General features: G+C 51.3%; 1 protein-coding gene across 2 annotated transcripts in view; it reads left to right on the top strand.

The window, feature by feature from the left end:
• Nucleotides 1-24689, top strand: part of DKK3 (dickkopf WNT signaling pathway inhibitor 3) — a 44343-nt gene that overhangs the window by 5774 nt on the left and 13880 nt on the right. Inside the window, exons 3-4 of one of the 2 annotated variants that reach the window (XM_040638816.1) lie at nt 2854-2988; nt 5361-5444. In XM_040638816.1, coding sequence (XP_040494750.1) covers nt 2854-2988; nt 5361-5444 — 219 coding nt within the window. The remainder of the gene's footprint in view (nt 1-2853; nt 2989-5360; nt 5445-24689) is intronic. The other variant, XM_040638817.1, reaches the window with a different exon arrangement.

Raw genomic sequence — 24689 nt, 5'->3', positions numbered from 1 at the left:
TGATGATGATGGTGGTGATGGTGATGGTCATGATGATGATGGTGCTGGTGATGATGCTGGTAGTGATGATGGTGATGATGATGGTGATGATGATGGTGATGATGGTGATGATGATGATGATGATGATGGTGGTGATGATGATGATGATGATGATGGTGATGATGATGATGATGGTGGTGATGATGGTGGTGATGGTGATGGTCATGATGATGGTGGTGATGGTGATGGTGAAGCCAGTGATCAAGTTTCAGACATCTCGGCAGTCCTCTCTGGGTCAAAAACAGCAGTTACTGACCAAGTCTTTGGTCATTTGAGCTTTTGTGTCTTCCAGACTCCCGACTTCTAGTTCAGTGTTTCTGTGCTGCACTGAGACATGGCAATTCTTTCCCCACATCCACCCCAGCTCAGCAAACCTGGTTGGGAGAGACAGGAAAAGAGGAGCCTCATTTAGTACATAAGGGAATAGAAGACAGTGATTTTTTAAAAAAATAGGAGAATCTTTTTGAGGATTAGTTTTAAGAAGTAAAAATAGCCCAGAGTCAAAGATAGTGCTGGAAAACTGCCAGCCACCAACTAGAACTTCTCTTTGTGTCTCTAGTTTTAAATTCCTAGAGAGAGTATCTGACTGGCTCAACTAGTCCATGATGTGGCCTCTTTTTGAGTCCAGCCAGCTGTGAGCTGTTCCCATTGTCAACTGCCCACTCAGGGTGGGGCGCGGCGGTAAATCCACAAGGGGAAATTGGGTACACTTTGAGGTTGACTGATACATCTGCTGTAATGTCATGGAGACTCACGAACCTGGAGGGTTTGAGAACAGCCTCAGAAACCTGACACCAGAGAGGAACACATGTGGAAGAAGAGCCAGAAAGAGGGCGGACCCTGGAAACTAGTCAGGTGACCCTCTACAAGGGTCCCTCTTGTACCCAAGAGGTGGGGTGGGGACGGAGTCATAGATGTGGCCCTACCTGTATCAGGGAAGAAGCTGTGCAGGGGGCTGTCTGGGTCTGCCCACCACCACCACCGGACCCTGCAGCAAAGGTGTGGAAGCAAATAACTTATCTGGGAAGTGATGCGAAAACCACTAGGAAAGTGGGAAAGTAAGATGGAGGAGAAGAGAGGGAATAAAGGCGCGCTCATGAGCAGGTTACTGCTAGGCACCGCTGGGGTTCAGTCCCACTGGGGGTCCTCAGAGAGAGACCGCCCCTTTGGGGGGAGAGAGAGCTGGGGTCCTTACCCCCATAGCCTGTCCCTCACCGCTTGAGGATGGGCCCTGGGGTGTTAACACCCTAGCATCTGTGCAGACTGAGCACGCTGGGCGGCCAGAGAGCGCTCTCAGGGAGAGACAGGGCTGGTTGTTGGCATGTAAGGCAGCTGAATACAGGTGACCTCCAGGTTAGGTCGTGGGGAGTTGGACGGGGCACCAGCAGCCCGGTCAGGGGCCAAGACTGTTCAATGGAAGCATGCTTAGATCCCAGCTCTGCCCTTTCCTGACAGTCCTTTTTTTCTTTTTTATGTGTCTTGTGGATAAACTACAGAGAATTTTTTAAAATTGTAATTCCAATAAACAGTGTTATATTAGTTTCAGGTGTACAATACAGTGGTTCAACAATTCTGTGCTTTACTCAGTGCTCATCATAAGTGCACTCTTAACCCCCTTCACCTGTTTCACCCTCACCGCACCCCCTCCCCTCTGGTGACCATCAGGTTGTTCTCTACAGTTAAGAGTCTGTTTTGTTGGGGCGCCTGGGTGGCACAGCGGTTAAGCGTCTGCCTTCGGCTCAGGGCATGATCCCGGCGTTCCGGGATCGAGCCCCACGTCAGGCTCCTCCGCTATGAGCCTGCTTCTTCCTCTCCCACTCCCCCTGCTTGTGTTCCCTCTCTCGCTGGCTGTCTCTCTCTCTGTCAAATAAATAAATAAAATCTTTAAAAAAAAAAAAAAGAGTCTGTTTTGTTTGTCTCTTTTTTTCATTATTCATTTGTTTTGTTTCTTAGATTCCACATATGAGTGAAATCATCTGGTATTTGTCTTTCTCTGACTGACTAATTTCACTTAGCATTATACCCTCTAGATCCACCCATGTTTTTGTAAATGGCAAGATTTCATTCCTTTTATGGCTGAATAATACTCCATTATATATATATTTATACACACACACACACACACACACACACACAGACCACATCTTCTTTATCCATTCATCTATTGGTGGACACTTGGGCTGCTGCTTCCATAGTTTGGCTATTGTGAATAATCCTGCAATAAACATAGGGGTGCGTATATCTTTAAGTTAGTGTTTTCATTTTCTTTGGGTAAATACCCAGTAGTGGAATTCCTGGATTGTAGGGTAATTCTATTTGTAATTTTTTGAGGAACCTCCATAATGGTCCCCACAGTGGCTGCACCAGTTTGCATCCCCACCAGCAGTGCACGGGGGTTCCTTTTTCTCCACATCTTCACCAACACTTGTTGTTTCTTGTGTTTTTGCTTTTAATCATTCTGACAGCTGTGTGGCGATATCTGATTGTAGTTTTGATTTGCATTTCCCTGATGATGAGTGATGGCCTTCACTGATAATCTTGGGAATTTATCCAGTGTCCCTGAGCCTTACTCTCGCCATTTGTAAAATGGGTATATTGACACCTACCCCCTAGGGAGGCTGTGAGGTTTACGGCTATAATATATGTAAAACGTTCAGTACAGGGTTTTCTCCTGGTGGGCAATTAATGGTACCTAGTATTACTACCATTATTTGTAATTGCAGAAGAGGAAAAGAGAAGGGGTTCTTTTTTTCTAATGGGCTGATTTCTATCAAGAGATAAGAATTGTGCTCATTAAGTCTGTTGATTTACTAGATGGAAGCAGAAGAGGCTGCTGCTAAGACATCAGAGGTGAACGTGGCGGGCTTGCCGTCCAGCTATCACAATGAGACCAACACAGAAACCAAGGTGGGAAACAATACCATCCACGTGCACCGAGAAATTCACAAGGTAAGGATGGCGGCAGCCAGCACATCCTCCTTTCTGTAACTCCCCGTCCCATCAGAGAACAAAGGTCTTGTTTACAAATTTGATCCACAAGCCAAAAATACAAATGAGGCTGGTAAAACACAGATTAAAAACCAGAGGGAGAGAGGGAGCTATTTAAGAGGGAGAGCGGAGTATCACAGACCTAAACTGCTGTTGCATGTAAGCAATACATTTAACTTTAGGCTGCTTGCCAGTCCAATTGCAAAGGAATGGTCGGGGGGGGTTATCATTTGATAAAAGGGTGCAAACAAGTGTTGAAAAAAATACTTCTCTAGTATTGCATTTGAGGCATCAAGGAGCTTGGCCTCAAATCTCATCTCCACTCATATATGCAAGGCCCAGTGGTTCTCACGAGAGAGTCGCACTTTTGTTCAAGTGCCCAGGTAATGACTTGGTTGAAACAATAGTGTTTCTGTGTCATGGAGCATAGAGGGGTCAATTTTTATGGGCCACCGCCTTGATGGTAGAGCAGCCTGTGTGGGGCTCTTCTCCCGCTGCGTACGGATGGCCCAGCTTCAGCGTGTACCCCCCACCCCACCCCCAGATAAATGAACGAGTCACCTGCTGACCAGAATCCTTCAGCGTTGCTCATCGGAAGACTGGAGAACGTTTCCAAAAGTCATTGTTTCATTTTTGTCAAAACCAATATTAAGTTATTCTCTTTGATAATAATTAGCTTACAGGTTTGGCTCTGCTTAAGGTTGTTTCTTGTAGATGTTGGAATACCCAAGAGGGAGTCCTACCAGTAACTAGAATGATTTTGAAAAATAATTTAATTTTATGTCCCTCACTAACCGTATTTATGAAATAGGGAGGTCAGTACATACAGGACAGTAGCCTGGGGTCAGAGGACTTGAGGTACATGAGAGCTCACTGTAAACTACAAGGTGCTTGCAACAGCGAGTTGTTCTTCTCTTCCTATTTCTTTCAGTAAAGTTATGTCATCAGTACTATGCAACAGCTCTCCAGTGGGTTCCATGGAGCACCTTTCCTGTGCAATGCTTCATGAGGGGTGGCGTGGGTGGTGAAACATATTCAGAAAACATCTTATTTCTCCTAGAGATAGGAAAATGCACATTTGTATAATAAAGGCTCTTAGAAGTCCTGCAATTTGTACCTGCAGTATAGGACTGTAGAATTTATTTATTTATTTATTTATTTATTTATTTATTTATTAAGATTTTATTTATTTATTTGACAGAGAGAGACAGCCAGAGAGAGAGGGAACACAAGCAGGGGGAGCGGGAGAGGAAGAGGCAGGCTCCCAGCAGAGAAGCCCGATGCGGGGCTCGATCCCGGAACGCTGGGATCACGCCCTGAGCCAAAGGCAGACGCTTAACGACTGAGCCACCCAGGCGCCCCAGGACTGTAGAATTTAAAAAAAAATATACTATCAGTTAATTTGGCAAAAATCTGGCAGAGAGGAAGACGACACTGCCTTTTTGCTGGGGAGAGGATTTACTCAGCCAGAAGTGTTAAAGTACGTTGGTGAAGACATGATCCTTATCTCCTCAGAAGTGCCATTTGGTCCACTACGATAAAGTAGGCTGTGTTTCTACTCTGTTCTGAACGCAGCCTCCTTGTGATATTAGAGCTGTCAGGAACTTTACAGATGACCTAGAAATGAGGACATCATGGAGCAGAGAAGTGACTTATTCCAGGTGGTAGTTGTTGGTAGCTGAGCCGAGGCTCAAAGAACCCAGATCCCCTACCTCCTGGGCCGGGGCCCCTTCTCTTCTTCATCCCCAGCACAAGCGGTCCTTACACAGGACCTCGGATGGGGCAGGAGCGGCCCGGGGTGCGGGCAGGATGTGGAGGCTCAGCTCGGAGGTGCCTGCTGCCCGAGAACCCAGTCAGAGGCAGACAGCGGATGGGGCGCCTCCCTTTGCACTAAGCGCTGCCTAGATGGAATATTCCGCCAGAATCAGGAGGGGCGAGGCTGCAGCTAAAGCCTGCCTTCTTCTCATGAAAGACGTTTGATGAGACACCCAGACTGGTCGTTGTTGAAAAGGATGTTGACGTTGAGTGTCAAGTGATGAACCCCAAGAACAGTAAAAACAGACACTGCTGAGTACTTGCTGTGTGCCAGGCGCCGTGCCGAGCCCTCCGCACGGAGCCCCTTCGCCGCTCCGGGGAGCAGCCTGGGAGGTAGATCGCTGCACAGAGAGGGGGCCCCTCCGCCTGACAGCTCTGTTAGGATCAGAAAGAAATGGGGAGCGGGCATTCTGTCGACTTTGGCAAATGCTCCTGCTCCAGAAAATGGGAAAGAGAAACCAACTGGGATTTGCCCGGAGCGCCTTCCGTTCCATGTTCACATACTTGCCCTGCCGTAGGTCACCAACAACCAGACCGGACGAACGGTCTTCTCAGAGACGGTCATCACGTCGATGGCAGACGAAGAAGGCAAAAGGAGCCACGTGAGTTGTCATTTCTCCCGGTTCACCCCCTTAGCTTGCGAAGGGTGACCCAGACTTCAGGCCCTGGGCCGAAGGGAGCTGACTGTCACTCACCTCTCCTGCCTCCTTTCTAGCAAGATTCCCCGCGTCCTACATTTCTGACCAGGAGAATGCGGGCTGGTAACAGGCTCTAGTGCAATGCTCTTTGCATCAGAAACAACAAAGAAATGAAATTCTGTTGTCATTCGCGTGGTTCCCTCCCCACCCTAAAAGGGAACAAGGAAGTACCTTGGGGTACTGACTGGCGGCCCCGGCAACAAGACCTGGCCTGTCCAGCCTGGAATCCCCAAGGCCTCTGGTGTGGCCAGGCCTTTTGTAATCCCGGCCCTTGTCAGGCAGGTTGAGAGCAAGAACACCTTAATCAGTGGAACCCCGGGGCCTATGGGAAAGGGGGTTTCGTCCCACTCCAGGCTTCATGCTCTGGCCCCCTTGTGATGGTTCCTACCACACAGTTGCCTGTTGCTTTGTCCAATGGCAGGATGGTTTTTATAAAATGACAGAGTCCTAGTGGTGGAAGGGGAAGCATTTCACAGAAGGAGAGCCTGGGCACAGGTCGGGAGATGACCCAGTTGGCGTCACTGGTCTCCAGGCTCTCAGGCCCCAGGTGACGCAGCTGCACTTCACCTCAAGGAGGTGGCTGGCTGCAGAGGCAGATGGCTGGTGAGGAGTGGACAAGGTGGCTGCCATGTGACATGGCCAGCAATGAAAATGCGCGTCCTCTGGGGACCCCAAGAACTAGTCTTTCTGTGCCCAGGTGCCTGACACAAACTTCAGCCACAAGTTCTTACCCTCCAAAGTGCAGAGTGCATCCCTGGCCTTCAGAGGGGGGCGAGGATTTTTCCTCACCTCCTCTGGTGGCATCACAGGAAGAGAAGCAGTGTAACCCATCAGAGCTAGGGAGCTGGCGCTGATGTGATTGGTAGTTGGTGAGTTCTTTCTGCTTGTTTCTGGCACAGAGCTCAGGCTGGGGGGTCCAGAGGGTTGTGTGTGATGATGGTGACCCACCATCCGAGGGACCTGGGGGCAAGATCTGTGCTGAAATAGAAAGAGCTTTAGCAGCCAAGGTGAGAAGCATGAGTTGGCCACTTACGAGCTGGGTCACCCCGGTCACAGAACCCTCTGAAGCGCAGGCAGGATTGACTAAGGTCAGGAGGAAAGAGAGGCTAACTTTCAAAGGTGGGCAGAGAGAGAGGAAAGGAAAAACAAAACAAAACAGGCAGACAAACAGCCATAGGATATGGTCTTGGTACCAAGAGGGAAAAGCTTCGGAGTGTTACAGATTTAGGTCTGGTTGGGGCCCCATGAGGGAAGGAAAGCCTCAGCAGAAGCCATGGGATAGAAAGAGCAGGGAAACAGAACTCTCAGGGCTGTGAATTAGAAAAGAAAAATAGTCTTTGTTGTCAAGTGGAAGAAAAAAAAGAAAAAGCCTCTTACTGCACAATAGTCCATGTTTGCTCTGGGGAGCTTCTCAGAGCCCAGAGGGCAGCAGGCCTGCCAATGAATAGGCTGCATCTGCCCGAGGGCCAGGTGCACAGGTGGCCTACCACACCCACACCCCTGCCTCCTCTGTTGGCCCCCACGGGAGGGGATCGCGTCAGGTTTTGAGCCCTGTGGTAAGGGAACTGAGGCTCCGAGAGTGGTGGGCAGAGGAGAGACAAGATCTTGAAGATGCCAAGAATGTGCTCAGGTCTGGGAGCAGTTGCCACACGTCCGTGCTGCCGCAAGTGATTTTGCTTTCCAGCTTTCCCAGGCGTGTATGGTCTTGTGTGCCCACGGTGCCTGTGCTTCGGGCCCAGCAGAATCTCCACACCTGTGCACACAGTCTCTGGTGTCCACCCTGTGATGGAGGACATGGGGCGCCTTTGTGCAGTGTGCAATCCGAACTCCCATACATGACGGTCTTGAGATTGCAGAAGGTGGACAGGGAGAGAGAGATCCCGGAAACCCAGTTTTTCTTGATTTCTGCTGAGGCCCTTGGGATAGGAACTCACTGAGTTTCTCTGTGGGAATAAATCCCAATTTGCTTGGCTAGAAGGGAGATGTGGGGCAGCTGATGCTTGATTGGCCAGTGTCTGGCAAATCCCATGGGTCTTTGGAGAACAGGCTAGAGACTTTTCAGGCCATCTCTGGAAGGAATATCCTGTGGCAGAAATGGGGGCATGTGTAATCTACAGCAGAGCCTCTCTCGTCGTCAGGGTGGCTTGCCAAGAATTAGAGAAGCGCAGTCTAGTTTCACATGCCCACAGAAGTCTCCCATTCGACTCCTCGTTGGCTCCTGGGTCACCATTGTCCCAAGACAATTGGGTTGGGACTTGAGCATCTTCTTTACAGAGACATGGAGCTCCTTTTAAGTGAGTAGGAAGCTGTAAGGACCAGATTGCCTTCAAAGGGACGACCGTTGTCACCAAGGTCCCCTTCCCTAGTTTCTGAATATAATGATTTTTACAGTTGGCTCAGAAATGCCTGACGCGCTGAAGAAACTTTCTCTGAAATGGAAAAGAGAGATTTGTCATTCAAAAGGACAAAATCCTATGCTGTTCAGACCTTAAAATACTGTAAACCAGGGCTGAATTTTCAGGATTTAAAGTTCCCAGAAGAATTCAATTAAAAATCATCGCCAAGCGCCGCTACTTTCCTTTCTTCAAATGCCGGCGTGTGCATTACTATGTATGGTAACCCGAGGAGGCCCCTGGGAGGTTACAGACGGCGACCCTGTACGCCTGTCTAGGAATGTGGCCAGTGTGTGCAAGGCCCTGGTCTGTTTTTACATTCAGCTGTGAAAGGGGGACAGGCCAGCGCGGTTTGCTGTTCCACCTGAGGGCCCCTGCGATGGTGATGGGGTCCGACGTCTTTCTGTGGGGCTTTTGTTCTGAGCCCTGAGCCCTGCTCCCTTCACGGGCCAGTGGGTGGGCTGATTGATGCTGGGCTGCTTTTGAGCAGAGGGGTCAGGAAGAAAGTGGCGTGTTGGAAGCCAGCGAGGGGAAGCCATGATGCAGAAATGACACGCTTTTATTTATAGAACTGTGTCCCCAAACGTGAAGAATCTTGCCCAATTAGCCAAGGCCCCAATTTGAAGGGACACGTCCTCTCATTAAGATACAGCTCACAGCTCCAGAGCTGAGCACATCATGCCTCTGCTGTCTTTCCTGCTTTCTCGTTAGAATGGGGTCTAGAAGAGTGGGCTCGTTTGTTTTTCCTGCTGAGCATGCCTAGTTTGAACCTACAGGTTCAGTCACGTCCAACCAACTCCAACAGCTCGCTGAAGGCTTAGGAGGCTGCAGGTACATTTCACTGCCCCAAACAGCCAGATCGTAGCAGTTCGAGTGACCAAGACCACCTTGGCCCAGAGAACGATCAGGGCACAGTGGGGTGCCAGCTTCGTTTGCTCCCCGTACCCTGACATTTGATGCTGGAGTCGCCCATATCAGTTCAGCGGAATTGCTGAGGGCACCGTGAGAACGACTCATTGGAGGTTTAACAGAGAGAGATGGGAGTCTGTTAGAGAAACTCAGTCCGCTCCCAGCGGCCCTGCGTCCTGGAGAGTCCCGTTGGGCAGGGAATCGGGGGTGGCCGAGTCCCAGAAATGCAGCCCTTCCCCGCCTGTCGGTGTCCAGAATGAAGTCTGAACAAGGTGTGAGGCCCACCTGGGTTCCGACCCTGTCCTGACCCTTATAAACTCTGACCTCTGTGATTTGGTTTCTTCATTTACCAAGTGGGGCTAATAATCCCTGGTTGACAAAATTGGGTGAGACTCTAGGAAGGCAAGGTTTATAAAAGCTCTTTGTGTGAGGCTCATTATTATTGAAAAGTAATTAAAACTGGGTTCTCACCGGCTTCTCCCCTGGTTCCCAGCAACCTACTACAAAAGGAATGGAATTTGCCTGGCAGCTGAGGGTACATGCGAGGCCTCCACGGGCTTCTCTCCTGTGATGTTTGCAGCCAGGGGCTAAGTTCTCTGGGGCCCGCCTCACCCTTGAGTCACAGGCTTTGCCAGAAGCCCTGCGCTCAGGTTGACTCACCCTGCCGTTCTTGTCCTTGCGAGTCATTCGTGTCTGGTTTGGGTGTTGGGGTTACACACTGAGGGAAGGATGGGCCACAGTGAAGGACAAGAATAGGGGATGGTCAGGTGCTGACAAGTTGCAGGAAGTTGGCAGGACGTATACAGGTTTCTATAGAAAATGGAGACTCTGGGTAGTCAGAGGGATTACATAGTCTTGGGCGAGCCTGCCAGTCTCCGGTCCCATAACCAGACATCTGGGTACGTGGGCATCTCTAGATTTATAGTTTGAGTTGACTTTGTGATTTCTGGCCAAGTATAAGGCCCTCATGCCTTAATCCAGTAGGAAAAAATTATAGGAAAAATTGAGGAGCTCTGGATCGTTCTGAGAAATGGACAAACGATCCCCAAGTAGAAGTTGATGTGGGTGAGCAGACTTTAAGAAGCAGTAGGCATTTCTCTCTGAGCTGTAAGCTGGCTATACTACGGTGTACTCTTTTCAACCTGAATATCCTCCAAAAGGGGATTCATGAAATATACATGATTCTACATCCCGACTCAAAATAGTTAGCAAATGAGTCTCTTACAGGTTTCGTGTAAGTTCATTTGAAGGGATGCCTTCGATAAAATGTTAAGTGAAGACAAAGCACTGGCAGAGCAGGACATGTAGTGTATAGAGTACCGAAAATACACCCCTCCTGCTCAGCATGTAAAAGAATCTCATTTTTAGAGAGAAAACGTATGCATCAAAGGCTGGGAAAAATACATGCTACGTCATTAATAGTAGCTATCCCTTGAAATGTGCAGATTTTCCTTTATCAATTTATATGCATTTTTAATGTTTTAAAAAGGAGCTTCTGAATTATTTACAATTTTGCCATAAATGTCTATCTATACTTTTTTTTTTAAGATTTATTTATTTATTTATGTGACAGAGATAGAGACAGCCAGTGAGAGAGGGAACACAGCAGGGGGAGTGGGAGAGGAAGAAGCAGGCTCATAGCAGAGGAGCCTGATGTGGGGCTCGATCCCATAACGCCGGGATCACGCCCTGAGCCGAAGGCAGATGCTTTAACGACTGTGCTACCCAGGCGCCCCTATCTATACTGTTAAGTGATTTCGCAAGTACTTTCATGGTGTAAGCCCTAGAAATTAAATGGCTAAGTCAAAGGGGCTGCATATCTAGCAGTTTGAGAGATACAGCCAAGTTTTCCTCCAGAAATGTTGTATTCATTTCACCCTTAGCAGCAGCTTGTGAGACTGTCCGTTTCACCAACCCTCACCTATGTGGCTGTGACCGTGGGCGGTCATCTAGATCTTTTTGTTTATATTTCCTTGGTTATTAGGTCACGGGGAATGGCTATTTTCGAGTTGTAAGTTGGAGCAAAGAGAGAGGCCCCCCCCACAGAGCTCGTCCTTACTCCCTTTTGCAGGGAGAAAGGTCAGTTTTGCATTCCAGGCTGTTCCCAAGACCAAACACCATCTGCCCCACTTCGGGGCAGATTAGGGAGGTGTGAAGTTCGGGGGGGCTATCCCAGCTCAGTATCCCTGTGAGGGGGCTGATGGGCCATGAGTCACATGGGGAGTGGGCGGCAGTGACATGCAGGCTACTGCCTCCACCTCTGTAAATGCAAAAAGACAGGCCCTCCCTCCTTCCTTGTCCCCTCACCCCTCCACAAACACCCTGAACAGATGCTTGATGCCTCCCACATGAGAAGCCCTTCATCGGGGTGGCTAAGCGCTTGGGGACAAGCAGATCCAGTTCAGAGTGCGGCTCTGTTGCTTAGGAGCCGTGGGATTTTGATGAAATCCCTGAACTGCTCTAAGCCTTAGTTTCCCCATAGGTACAGGTGGGTTCATACAGTACCTTCCATATAGTGTTGTCCTGAAGATAATCCAGGTAGAAAAAAACCGCATGCATTGCCTAGAACGCAAGAGTAAGCAGTCAGTAAATGCCGGCCATCTGTTGTTATTACTTAATTGCCCCAAAGCCATAGCTACCAAAATTCCCAATATTACTTATTTGACTCATTCATTGATTTGCACATTTATGGAGCACTTCCTGCGTGTCCGACCGATAAATGCAAAAGACAGTCCCTAACATCAGAGAGCACCCAGGCTGGTAGTGGACCCAAAAAATACATGGGTCATTACAACGTGAATTCATATTTCCTAAGACAGAGGTCGTTGGGGGCAGGGGGGAGCTCTGGGCAGGTGCCAGATCAGGTAACAGGGAAGACTTTGCTGGGAGACGGTCCTTCCTAGCCTCTGGCATTTCTGCTCATTTTATAAGCAGAGACACTCATTGCCCTTTTGCTCCAGACTGTCTTTTCAAGGATGTCTGTACAGCAAGCAGCCTTGGAAGACAGAGCTAGCCCCTCCTCCTAGGCAGGAGGGCGGGTTGGACTGCAGAACCCAGAAGATCTGGGTTCTCTAAGCTTGACCTTCCTCGGCCCCGTACACACCCACCGAAGGCATAGCATCCCCGGGCCCCTCGGTGTTGCCCCATGGGACTTAGAGCTGTTGCAAACGTGCTGCTCTGTGCTGTCAGCTGTCAGGTCCTCTGTCTCTGACCCAGGAGTCTCATGGCTTCTGCTGCCATCCATGAAACCGTGGAAGACTCACTTGTCAACTTGCACATTTCTCAGCAGGCTTCCCGGAAGAGGTGACGATGGAGCTGCATTTCGAGTAATGTCTAGAAATTCTCAATTGTGGGAAAGAAGGGCATTCCTTGCAGAAGCATTCTTGGTTCAAAGTCAAGGGGGCATTTGGAAATAAGACTGTGTTTGAGGAACACTACATAGTTGAGAGCGCCAGGGCCAGCTGTATGCTTGGGGATGCAGCAGAGGAGGCTGGCTGGGGAGGGGCAGAAATTAGATCAGCAAGGGCTTCAAGAGTCCAGCCAAGGAATTAGAAATACATGTTGGGCTAGTGACATCCTGCGTCTGAAACATTCGACATGCCCTGTACTGTCTGTACGGTATTCTGAGGCACCACACGATCCCCAGGGGAAAGAACCACGAAGACAGGGTAGAGATGTGGACACGCTGGTGGGGACAGGGTTTTGCTTAATCCTGCTGAAGTTCAAGTTCTGAGTCCCTTGTGCCCTACAAAATGTCTCAGAGATTGGAATCTGGAAATTTTTACTTAGAAGCGGAACAGTCTGCTTTTGCTTCGTGCCACTAGCTAAGTGACAGCGATTTAATTTGAAATCTCAGGAGGCTGATGGCATCTGCTGCAGAACAAGCTGATTTCTGGGGTTTCCGAGTAGCCTGAGCATGGCGGGGGCCGAAGAGCGCCCCACGCAGGTGTGTGGCTGTCCGCCATTGCTGGGACCTGAGGAGCCCCCAAGCAGCCTGGGCCACATTCACCACGGAGCCTTTGCCTCCTGGCTGTAAGATGTGTGGCTCTGCGCTTCCTGGCCCCTACGCATGATTCTGAAAACCCCACAGGGCTCATGAGTCCATTTTGTTTTGTTTTAAAAATAACATCGAGGAAAAAAAAATAGTATCAAAAGCCACAATATCCCACCATATTCCCGCATTTAATCCGTACGGCTCAGAAAGTGACCATATTAACCAGCCCTTCTCCAGATTCACCTCTTTCTCATGTTCAGGGTAAATCCTGGTTCAGGCCAACCTGTCACTGCTGTGATGTAGTGAGTGCCTGCTAATAATTAATGACCGTAATGACGTTAATAGTAAGAGACGATGATGAAGGTAGGAGCTGCCATTTGTGGGGTCTGACCAGCTGCCCCTCCCATGACCCGTGTGGCAACCGTACAAGGCAGATACCCTGTTGACTCCATTTATGGATGAAGTAACTGAGGCTCAGAGCAGTTGTACAACAGAGCTACGTGGGCAGAGCCAGTACTAAAAGAAAAAAGCAAAACAAATTGCTTAGGTCTTGTTGATTTCTAAACGCCCAAAACCCATGTTCTTAATGGAACATTTTTAAAAAATTGTGGTAAAATATATACAACTTCAAACTGGTCATCCCAGCCAGGTTGGTGTATATGTTCAGCAGTAAGTACATTCACGTCTCCAGAAATCTTTTCATCTTGCAGAATTGAAACCCTATACCCCTGAAACTCTAACTCCCTACGGCCACCCTCCCACGTTCTGTCTCATGAATTTGTCTGCTCCAGGGACCGCATATGAGTGGAATCCTGCAGTATTTGTTTTTCTGTGACTGGCTTATTTCACTTAGCGTAATGTCCTCAGGGCTCATCTGTGTGATAGCGCGCGTCTGAATTTCTTCCCTCTTTCATGTTGAAGAATATTGCATTGTATGCAGGCGCCCCGTTCCGCTTCCATTCATTTGTCGGTGGACACGTGGGTTCCGTCTACCTCTCGCTATTGTAAATAACGCTGCTATGAACATGGATGTGCAGAGACATCTTTGAGTCCCTGATTTCAGTTCCTTTGGGTATAAACCCAGGAATGGAATTGCTGGGTCATACCGTAATTCTGCGTTTAATTTTTTGAGGAACCTTTGTGCTGTTTCCCATAGCAGCTGCCCTGGGTACATTCCCACCAGTGGAGCACGAGGTGGGACATTTTTTTTGCCTCTTGGTTTCTGTGACTGTAGGCTCTAGGGGACCCAAGGGCCCAGTTTGAGCCGAAGGGCCAGACAAAAATACCCGGGCTCTGCTGCCCTTGGTCAGGGCAGTGCCTTCCCAGCGGTGACGCCAGCGGCTGCCTCTGCCATATGGAAGCCACAGCTTCAAGGGGCGTCTTTGAGGTGTAATGCCACCACTACCCAGAGGTCCTCACCTTTGCCCCCAGCCGCTGACCCCAGGCTGGCTGTACGCAGCAGGCTCAGGCTACATCTTGGAGATTCAGCTCTGGGATCCAAAGATGGGATTTTCTTGACCATTTGCAATCTGTCCTTTCCACGCCCTCCTTTATAGGACCTCCCCCACCGTGGTCTCCTAAAAGAATCACGGAGGCTTTCAGAGGCTTCCCACTTTCCTGATGGGACACTGCAACTCCTGGGGGCCAGGTGGGGGCTCTGACTTTCAGGGAGAAGGTTTTGTGGTGGTGGCAATGTTTTAAATCCCACTGGTGTAGGCTGGGCTTCCTGGGACGAGGGCCAGAGGACAGGGCCAGCAGAGGCCTTGGTCAAGCCCTGTCCTCCTCTGGCTCACAGGTAGAGCCAGTGAAAGGGACCTGGGTGAGGATGGGGACTCACCGTCACACCCCACATCTGGTGAGCTTCGCTGGTCTCCCTCAGGCAGGAACGTCTGCTCGCAGTGCCACATCCTTCAGACTGTAGGAGAAATGGGGATGGGGCCACGGAAATGTTTGCACAGACGTCGTCTAGCCCTGCTGTCAGTTTCAGTTTTCACCTCCACTTCCTGGAAGAGGAAGAATAAACAAGACTTTTGGGTGCATTTAGGGGAGCACAGCGCAGTGGGATTTGGAGTCTGAAGTACCCCAGGGTGGAATCCCCGCTCCTTGGGGAGTTTTCCTCACTGCTCTGAGCACTGGTCCCTGCTCTGTGGGAGGAGGATGTAGTGACCGCCCCAAGGGTGTTTTCGAAGTAAGAGACAATGTGTGCAAAGCATCTGGTACTTAATAGCTGCTTAGTAAATGTAAATTCCTCTTTCGGCTTTCCCTGGCCCTGGGGGCAGGAAGCAGTAGCTTCCTAAATTTCAGTGTGACAAATCAGTAAATGTGTTTATTTTGTTGTAAGGTTACCATCACTGGAAACACAGTAATTGAGAAACTTTCTCAGGTGATGGCCACTGAGGTGCTAGACAAAGCAGCTCTAAAAGCTGGTGTTGGTGAAATAGTCCTCGTGCCAAAGATAAAGCAGTACTGCACTGAGTCGGCAGACTTCCCAGGGACCTTGAGCTCCTCAAGACCAGGGATGAAAGCCCGCCCCCCCACCGCCGTGACTATGGCAACCGTGGCTAATCGATAGAAGTCCTTTCCTAATGAGCCCAGACACGGCCTCAGAGCTTGAGACAGCCCAGCCCTTCCAGCAGCCACCGGTAGCCAGTTGGAAGAGCGCTGTACTTAAAATCCATTTCTCATCCCCGCTCTAGACCAAACCTCATTTTACAAATGAGAAAGCAGAGATGAGTTTTCTTCAAATCACGCAGTTTTTGGAGTTGGGACTTTCCGTCCAGTTCAGTGGGCCTGGCGTTCCCTGTCCCTGAAGCAGGGTCTCGGGGCCACTGTTCCTGTGACCTTTCCTAAGGTTAGTAACAGAGAAGGTGGTCTGCCTAACGCTGAGAAAGAGGACCAGTGGGGAAGGGTCTTCTCAGGCCCAGGGAGAAAAATCAGAAGTTCGTCAAGTGGCAGCCTGGAGAAAGGTCTAGAAGACCGTGAGCCCTGGGAAGGAAGGGGTCTTGTCAGGTTCACCTCTGTACTGACAAGGGATAGGCACTTAGTAGTGGAGTAAACAGATTTGGGGATGAAAGCTGTCTGACCAAGGAGTAACTCGGGGAAATGTGAGCAGGAGCAGAAACCCTTGGAGATAAGGTTCTCACATGCAGATGACCCCTCTGTTGTCTTGCTCTCCTGTGTGTTTGTCTGCATTATTCAACACCTCCTGTTTGTTGGGCTGCTTCCCAGGAGTTTTACCTGTTTTACTTTCTAATCCTCACAACCCTGAGATTTTACAGAAGAGGACGCCAGAGTTTCGAGAAGCTAAATTCCCGAGGTCATGCTAGATGGGTTGTTTGAATGGTAGAATTGGACTGGGGACCTAGGCATAAATTTTGGCCTTTTCAATCAAAAGACATATTTCTGATAAAGTCACGAATGTTTGCAACCCTGGTTCCAGGTGCTTTTGAAGAGGTTGTCGTGACCCGTCCACCTCTCATTACATTCTTGTCATTTATATCGAGTCATTAAACTCCCCCTACCTCCCTGCCCCGAGTGCCACAAATGAAAAACCAGAATCACCAAAGGAAAGCTCCGTGGCAGTGGACGCTGGAATCTTTTCTCCGGGGAAGGCAGAGCCCCCTGGGGTCACCGGCAGAGAAGGGCAGAGGAGGGGTGTTCAGGAAACCATGGAATCTCTCACCCACTTTCTTTAGTTCTTGCCACCCACCGGGGGTGAGGCCCGCTGCCACTGAAGAGGAGCATTCGAAACACTGGAGAAAAGCATTTTAAGTGGGTGGCGTGTGCCCATATCTGAAGTTGGCCGCTGGCACATCTCAATGATGTGATGCGGAAAATACAGCCACAGGAAACAGCCCGAATTTTCCATGGTCTCATGACTCAGGGCTTTGCTGAAGAGCGAGCAGGCACGAAGGGCAGGAAGAGCCCACCACCTCTGCCTTGTGAGTAGTGGTCGGGATGGAAAATGTCCCGGCTGGAAGACAGAGGAGGGTCTGCACGCGAGGCCCTTGCGTTCCTGGGAGGCTTGAGGTGCACGGAGGCCAGCAGCCTCCATCCTTCTCAAGCCCTGGAAGCCGAGGGTTGTAGGCTCAGCCCCATATGCACAAATTTCCCTACCCAGCACCCCCTTGCTTTTTCCATTGCTTCCGGGGCCCCCTCCCACCCCCCAACAACATCTATGGGGACCTCCTTCCCCGGAGAGAACACACACCCTGCAGCAGAAAGGCCAATAGTCCTATTCAGTGCCTGCCTGGCAGAGCTACTCCCCTCCCCCCCCAAGAGCTTTGCTAAGATTTGGAGGGTGAAGGGAAAAAGAATATTCGCTGAGCACCTACTATGTGCCAAGTACTGTGTGACCATTTCATATAAGCTCTTCTCCTTAGCTCTTACCAAATCTACCTAAAACAGGAGACGCTGGCCCTGTTTTAAAGACAAGGAAGCCCAGGGGTGCCTGGGTGGCTCAGTCAGTTAAGGATCTGCCTTCAGATCAGGTCATGATCTATGGGTCCTGGGATCAAGCCCCACATCAGGCTTCCTGCTCAGCGGGGAGCCTGCTTCTCCCTCTGACCACCCCCACCCTTGCACATGCGTGCTGTCTCTCTCTCAAATAAATAAATAAAATCTTTAAAATAAATAAATAAAGACCAGGAAGCACAGAGTGACCTCCCGAGGTCACACAGCATGTAAGAGGCAGAGCTGGGATTTGGAAGTAAGTCTGCTTTACTCCAAAGCCTAGCCTCCTCCCGTACAGCACTACATTACAGAAGGGTCAGATGGGCGGTCACCTGCAGTGATGGAGCGTCGGGCACATGCCCCGATAGGTGGCCACAGTTGCCACCCTTCATCTTCCTGTGGCCCGGTGATGGTCAGGGACTTACCCAGGCTTGCCCTGCAAGGAGGAATGAGGAAGGAAGCAGATCCAGGGAGCGTAACCAGGGGGTGCGGAGTGGGTCCCTCCAGAACCGGGGCCTGGCTCTCAGCTTGGCGTGGCTGGACTCCTTGGGGCCAGCACCTCATTGTGAGGATGGGTGGCTCCGGGGTATCTGAGGCAGGAAACGTGGGTGTGCCGGGACCACCTTCCACACAGCTACGGCTTTCCCGCTCCCCCGCCAGCCCACCGATCGGAAGCACCAGAAGACGTGGCCACTTGCAAGCGCGAGGAGGCCAAAGCATGTGTTTTTTCCACACCTGAAACATATTAAGGCCTTTTCCAGGCTCATTAACGTAAATGGTTCGACTTGGAAGATTTAACAATCCCACAAGTCCCTTTTGCAGCCCTCTTGGTGGTAGAACTTTGTGGGTAGTGTCGGGAGGAGAGAGGATGATTGCTAAGGGCAGGAAAGAGGCCAGGACTGCAGGGTTTGGAAGCACGTTCAAGGCCCAGGGTGAATGCCAGCCTGGCTCCCCCGTCCAGTGGCCTGGCAGAGGGCTGGGGAAGTGAATTTTTTCTGCACGGGGGAAACAATTTTGTGTTTGTTTCGTGTTGCTTTAAATTTTTTTTCCTGTTTTTTAATTTTTTAATTTTTTTTAGTTGAAAGAATTCTTTGAGATGTAGTTTTAAAAGAGGGCATGAGATTGGAGGCACCAAGCAGCGGTTTTTAACCTTGGCGATGCCTGAGAATCACCTCCTTAACCTGCATAGAACTCCTGGAAAAGAAATCCGCATCTGTCTTCACTGACTTTGAAATTAAAGTGGCGCTTCCTTCAGTCTTGAGTGCGGGCAACAAAGCGCAGTGTGTTAGCGGTGCCGTTGTTATCAATACCAGTCTCCCGGTCTCCTCCTGCTGCAGATGTCGTAAAACAGCATCTGCGCTCGTCACTGCTTAGAAGTCGAGGTCGTCGTCAGGCCTGTTGGGAGGTCTTACTATGCAGTGTGTTAGTGAAGAAACTCCTAACACTGTATCTCAGAATTCTTTGGTAATTGTATTTCAGTCCGTTTTCTTTGTAAGCTTGTGTGTTTCCTCTGTTCGCCTAAATGCGTTATTCTGAGCCGGATTCCATAGGCTTCATTTAGCTGCCATAGGAGTCCATGGCACAAAAAAGGTGAAGACCCCTTGGTTTTGTTGTTGTTTGTTTGTTTGTTTGTTTTTAGAGAAAGAAAGCGATGAGCAGAGGGACAGGCAGAGGGAGAAACAGGCTCCCCACTGAGCAGGGAGCCCAATGCAGGACTCGATCCCAGGATCCCGAGATCATGACCTGAGCCGAAGGCAGATGTTCAACCAGCTGAGCCACCCAGGTGCCCCCCCTTGATTTGAAAAAGGCCAGTGGCCAAGGCCCACACTGGGGCCTCTGAGTCATTTGGATTTAGACATGGCCTCTCAGGCAGAGCCGTTGTTGAAGGGGATCCGTCTGTGCATTTCCTGGAACGAAATCCCCACCATTGTTGCTGGGACCTGACCCCCCATCTCAGAGCAATGCCAGCCTCCATTCAGGTGGCTTGAATCCTAAAGAGCACGAAGACCCATTCGCAGGACCCCGAAGCGTGAACAAATCCTGGTCGCCCACATTGTGGGGGCTCTTGAAGATGCTGGCATGGCGGCCCGTCTCCGATGGAGGAGTGTGCAAACTCTCAGACCTGCTGTTGTCACCTGTGCGGCCCGGATGGAAGCCTGTAGACTCTTGCTGCTCAGGACTCCGGCAGAGGTCAGCCTCCCTCTGGGAAGGCTGGAGGCCTTTGTCGCCGCTCGGCGGGTGAACCGCCTCCTGAAGTCTCTCCTGACCTCCGGCTCCGTCTGAGGCCTGTTGCGCTGCTGGCTCAGCTCGAGGATACGGAGAAGGTGTCCAGCTGGAGGATCTCCATGTGTCAGGAGGATCACCGCACCACTGTTTCTCAGGGGAGACCGCCCTCGCTCCCCTGAAGACTCCAGCCCCACGCCTGTGGGATGGACAAGAAGAGAAGAAAGCTGAGCTAGTCTTCACCACGGTTCTCTCCAGTACGTGTGCTCAGGGGCCGGGTCTCAGAACACCAGACTCTGAGAAACTAGGTCTTGTCTGGGCTCCATCTCCAAGGGCTAAGAGTAAGAAGGGACATGACACGTTTAGTACTTTCTTCCCTAGGCAAAGAAAAACATCATGAAGGGACTGGGTTGGGCTGAGTCAGCTCACTGACTCATATGAAAAGAGTAAACAGGATACCAACTGAGTAAATTCTTTGAAACTCTATCCATCCCCAGTGATGGGGGAAGAGTGGTGCGCGTACCCGAGATGTCACTGAGCAGTAGGGACACTCGCAGAACCAAGTCAGCTGTTTGTAATTACTGAAGAGCACAGCCGATCCCTGCACCCTGCCCTGGTCCTACTCCTCATGTCCGACGTTATTCTTCCCCTTGAATGAACGAAGGAGTCACACAAGCGATCACAGCAGTACCAGGGTCAGTGAGCCCAGGTACATGACGGGACTGTGGTCAAGTGTAATCCTATTAATTGCTTTGTGGGAAGCAAGGTGATTTCAAGTATAAGATTTCTGAGGGTGAGGACGCACAATGACGGCTACCCCATGAGGCCCAGACTGGGCCCCGCCCGCCATGGGCATGTGGGAACATCATCCTGGCCTGCAGCCCGGGTCTCCTCTCGTCACGCAAGTGCGAAGGCCCAGGACGCCGCTGCCCAGGCAGCAGCTCTGCTGTCCTTCGAGGCTGAACGCCATTTGTCGGGGGCAGACGCCAGCACCAAGGGCAACTCCGATTCTGGTTGTACGTGTCACAAAAAGTGGCCGAGGCCTGGCGGGACTGGAGGCAAAGGGAGGCCGCATGGGAGCCGGACAGCTGCTTCAGTTCAGAACTAGAAAAGGAGGCATTGGAAGGCGATGGAGGTTTGCCTGAGGTAGCTGAGTTTGTAGAGGACAGGCCAGGAGGGGTAAAGCAGCTGCAGCCCTTCAGAGCAGTGGCGAAAAGCTTGTGAGAAACAGGAACCAGGACCTGCCTTCCCATAGACGTTCGTGTCCTGGCTCCCCAGGGCCGTCTCCCAGGAGACCTAGCTGTGCTATCCCCGATCCCTCTCCCCACCCCCGGAGGGCTGGTGGCAATTCTGTATCTCCTTCCAGGAGCTTCCCTGACACCTGGTGGTCAAGGAGTGCTGTTGGCTCCTCAGACACAGCAGGACCCTGGAGGGCCCCCCGTCACTGCCCAGACATCGCTTCTGACACCCACCATTCATTGCCCAGATCATTTGTTTTAAAAGACAGAAAGCATAAAGACCCTCATCATGGACCTCTCTTCCAGCACCACGGGGTCAAGACTAGTATTGGGGGTGGCCTCTTCCTCAGAGACTAATCAGGACCCCAAGGGGCACCCCAGAGACTCAACATCAACATGGATTGGTATTTTATGAAAAATCACTGGAATCCCTAGAAATGCTAGCGCTGCTGGACTTTTAAACGGTGAGTGGAGTCATCCAGCCAAGGAAAATGGCATCGAACCTGCTTGGCCGGGAGGGCAGCCAAGGGCCACAGAGGCTGTAGAGTAGCCGAGGCTGGAGAGGGCCAAAGTGGAGACGGAAGCTTCATACCATCAGCCACCAAGCTCTACGGCGAGGTAGCAGGGCATGTGGAATCGGCCGCCTGGCTCTGAATGGCAGCTTGAGATCGCTGAGGGCCACAGCCTGCCGTGCTCCTTAGTGGCCTACCCGCCTGGGAGCGGGCCCGGCAGAGGCACCAGCAACTCTGGGAAACACTGCTCCGGTTAACTCTTCCCCCACACCCAGTGGTGCAGAGCAGCCATTTTGTTATGCTCATGGATGAAGGGTCGGGAATTCGGAAAAGGTACGGTGGGGAGGCTTCATCTCTGCTCTACAGTCTATGAGCTCAGACTTGAAGCCAGGGGTGACTCAGGGATGAAGGCCAGAAGCATCGAGTGTCTCTTTGCACTCAGGGTCCAGCTGGGACCCTAGCTGAGGCTGCCAGTCTCTCCATGCAGCCCGGGCCTCCTCCCAGCATGGAGGCTTGGTTCAGAGAACCCCTCATGATGGAAAGAGCCAACCGGAAGCTACACTGCCTCTTAGGACCCAGCCTTGAAAGGCGCACAGTGTCACCCCCTCCACCTTCAGTGGATTTGAGCTAGAGCTTGTGTGTTCTCGGGGGGCGAGGATGGGATGATTAGGTGTTGGGTACGCTGCCCTTCCAGTTTCTCCTACTTCTTATTTCTAGAAATGATCCCTGGGTCCAAAGATGCTGTAAGTGCTCTGGGTGAGAAGATGCCAGGGCCTCACGTGCAGGCCTCAGGGGGCTTTGAGGACTGAGGCATTTCCCAGCTTGGGTTGCCTGGCGACACAGATGACCAAGCAGCCAAGGGTCACCTTGGCCTACCCAGCAGAGAGAAAAGGTCCCCCCCTACAACCTGAATCTTGGCTTTTGCATGGTGGGTCTTGACAAGTCTTATAAACCTCCATTGGTTCTTTGAGGCCAAATGCCTTCTTCTCTTCACCCAGTTTCTACTGGGGTAGATACGGAGGGCTGGGGGCACCAAGGAGACTAGTGCTAGCTGCCCGGGGCGAGAGTCGGGGAGGGCTTCATTGAAGAGGAGACATTTGTGCTGCTCCTCAAAGATGAACCAGTGAGGGCATTCTAGAAGTAGAAACTAAGGTTGGATCTTAGGGGGTGGTGAGGAACTCCAACAGGAAAGCAGGGTGGGAACTGACCTCCTTGGCTGACCTGAACCTACAGGCTCTGTACGCCATGCAGAGAGTGGACTCCAGGTCATGGTTGGCAGGGAAGATGGAGAGAGTGAGTTGCAAGGTAGAGTGTCCTCAGGGTGGAGGCCTTGTGAGGACTCACAACCTTTGTGAATTTGCTAGAATCCAGGACACCTGAGCCCTGTAGATCCAGAGACTTGGCATTCTTGGCCCTCTTGCCAACTAGATGCAGACCTCACTGATGCATAAACCAAAAAGCAAGGATAATAATTTGCAAGAGTGAGGAGCGCCTCTTTCCAGTGACAGAAATGTTGCCACCCCACCCAGGACACCGCCTGCCTGGTGCCAAGGTCCTGGGGAGCTGAAGGTAGCTGGTAAGAATCCCAGCCACGGGAGGTTGGTACTGTGTAGGGCAATTCATGGGTTCTAGACTTTCCTCCTGCAGCCGGAGGAGAGAGCTCCCCACTGCCTGAAGCCCAGGTCACTGGGGGACACACCTGTGTTCTGACTCACTCCCACCTTGTCACATTCTTTTATTATGCTTGTGTCACAGGTGCTGCTGGCCGTTCAGGGGCCTGGAGGGCCTCCTGTCTCCTCCATTAGATGTTGATTGAATTAGTCTGACCTCAGCTTTTCGAGGGCTCTGCTGCTGGAGCAGCTTTCAGAACAACATGAGTAGGGACGTGCGTAATCAGGTCTGTGTTCTGGGAAGACAGTTGAGGCTGCAACAGAAGCCCGGTGGAGAGGCTGGCGACCAGCCTCTTTGCTACCACAGTGGTGCTAAGAGTGAGGTGTGACCTCAGCCGGTTGAGGGGGGAGCTCTGTGAGGCTGGCCGAGCCCTTCCCCCCGGGAGTCTGAGAGTGAGCCCCACTCTCCCAATTTCCAGGCACTCCCAGGAGCAGGGCAAGCATAGAGACCTCTGGGGGCAGGAGCTGGAAGGAATGAAGCCTGCTTTGTTTCTCCCCAGCATTCAGCCTCTCCTCCTGGGATCCAGTCCGGATTCAGTTCCTGGGAACCTGGCAAGCACCTGGCTCTCTGCCCATTACTGGAAGCATTTCTCCCAGAGTCCCCCGTGGGACCTCGGACTGGGCGGGTCACCGGCTCTCCTGGGCCGCATGCAGGGGCTGCAGCCACCATGGGCACGTGGGGCAGAGGCTCCTGCCAGGCCTCCACTTCCTGGACCTGGGGGCCATGGGGCCCCCTGGGGGTGGAACCCACTAGGAGAGCTGGGCCGTACTCCCCTGTGGATGGGAGGAGACTGAGCAGCCAGGACAGTTGGGGTTCACTTGCACGATTTGTGCCTTTCCTAGTACCTGGGATTCTGTCCCTCTTCCTTTGCTGCTCTTCTTACCCCTCGGGGAAATGCTCGTGGGCAGAGGGCAGGGCCTGCTGGGAAGGCCAAGGCCCTGCAGGACGGCCCGGGGCAGGTTTCTGGATCCCGGCTCCCACTGGCTGTCTGACCTAGCGAGCAGCCAGCGGGTCTGGGTTCACATGCCAGCTCTGCGGCTCAATTGCTGTGACTTTGGGCAAGTTACTTGAGTTTTCTGTGCTTCCGTTTCCTCATCTACCCAATAGAAAGCAATAATAATAGTGCCTCTCTCGGATTGTTGTGAAGGTTGCAGGAATTAGTGCTCAGGTTGTAGGACAGCTCTGGCAGACAGGGAACAGGACCTAAGCTTTGACTGTTGGGACTGTTTCATTATTATAATCACTCTCATCCTAGGGAATCCAGAGGCCTTTCCTCCAAGTACAGAAGCCGTGCCTGCACACATGGACCCTCTGGGTGGTCTTCTGCTCCCAGCTGAGGGCCCAGAGTCCAGAGTGGCCTCCCTGATGTCCTTGTTGGCTTGTCTTCATGGGTATCTCTGTGGTCACTGGTCCTTCCTCTTCAACCTCCTGCCCAAGACCAGTCTTACTCTCTGTCTTCCAAGAAACACTCCTGTTGAATCTTGTTGATAGATTTGGCAGACAAAACATAAGATGTCTTGTATCATACTAAACTAATTTTTTGAAAAGATATTATTTGTTTGAGATAGAGTGAGAGTGAGCAAGAGAGAGAAATAGAGACAGAAAGAAAGTGAGAGAGAGCACAGGGGAGTGGGCAGAGGGAGAGGGAGAAGCAGGCTCCCCACCGAGGAGGGGGCTCGACTCGGGACTCCATCCCAGGACCCTGGGATCATGACCTGAGCCGAAGGCAGACGCTTCACCAACTGAGCCATCCCAGC

The sequence above is a fragment of the Ursus maritimus genome, unplaced genomic scaffold, assembly GCF_017311325.1.
Source record: "Ursus maritimus isolate PB19 unplaced genomic scaffold, ASM1731132v1 scaffold_23, whole genome shotgun sequence".
Classification (NCBI taxonomy): domain Eukaryota; kingdom Metazoa; phylum Chordata; class Mammalia; order Carnivora; family Ursidae; genus Ursus; species Ursus maritimus.
Note: the sequence above shows the minus strand (reverse complement) of the source record. Positions and strands in the feature narration are given on the sequence as shown.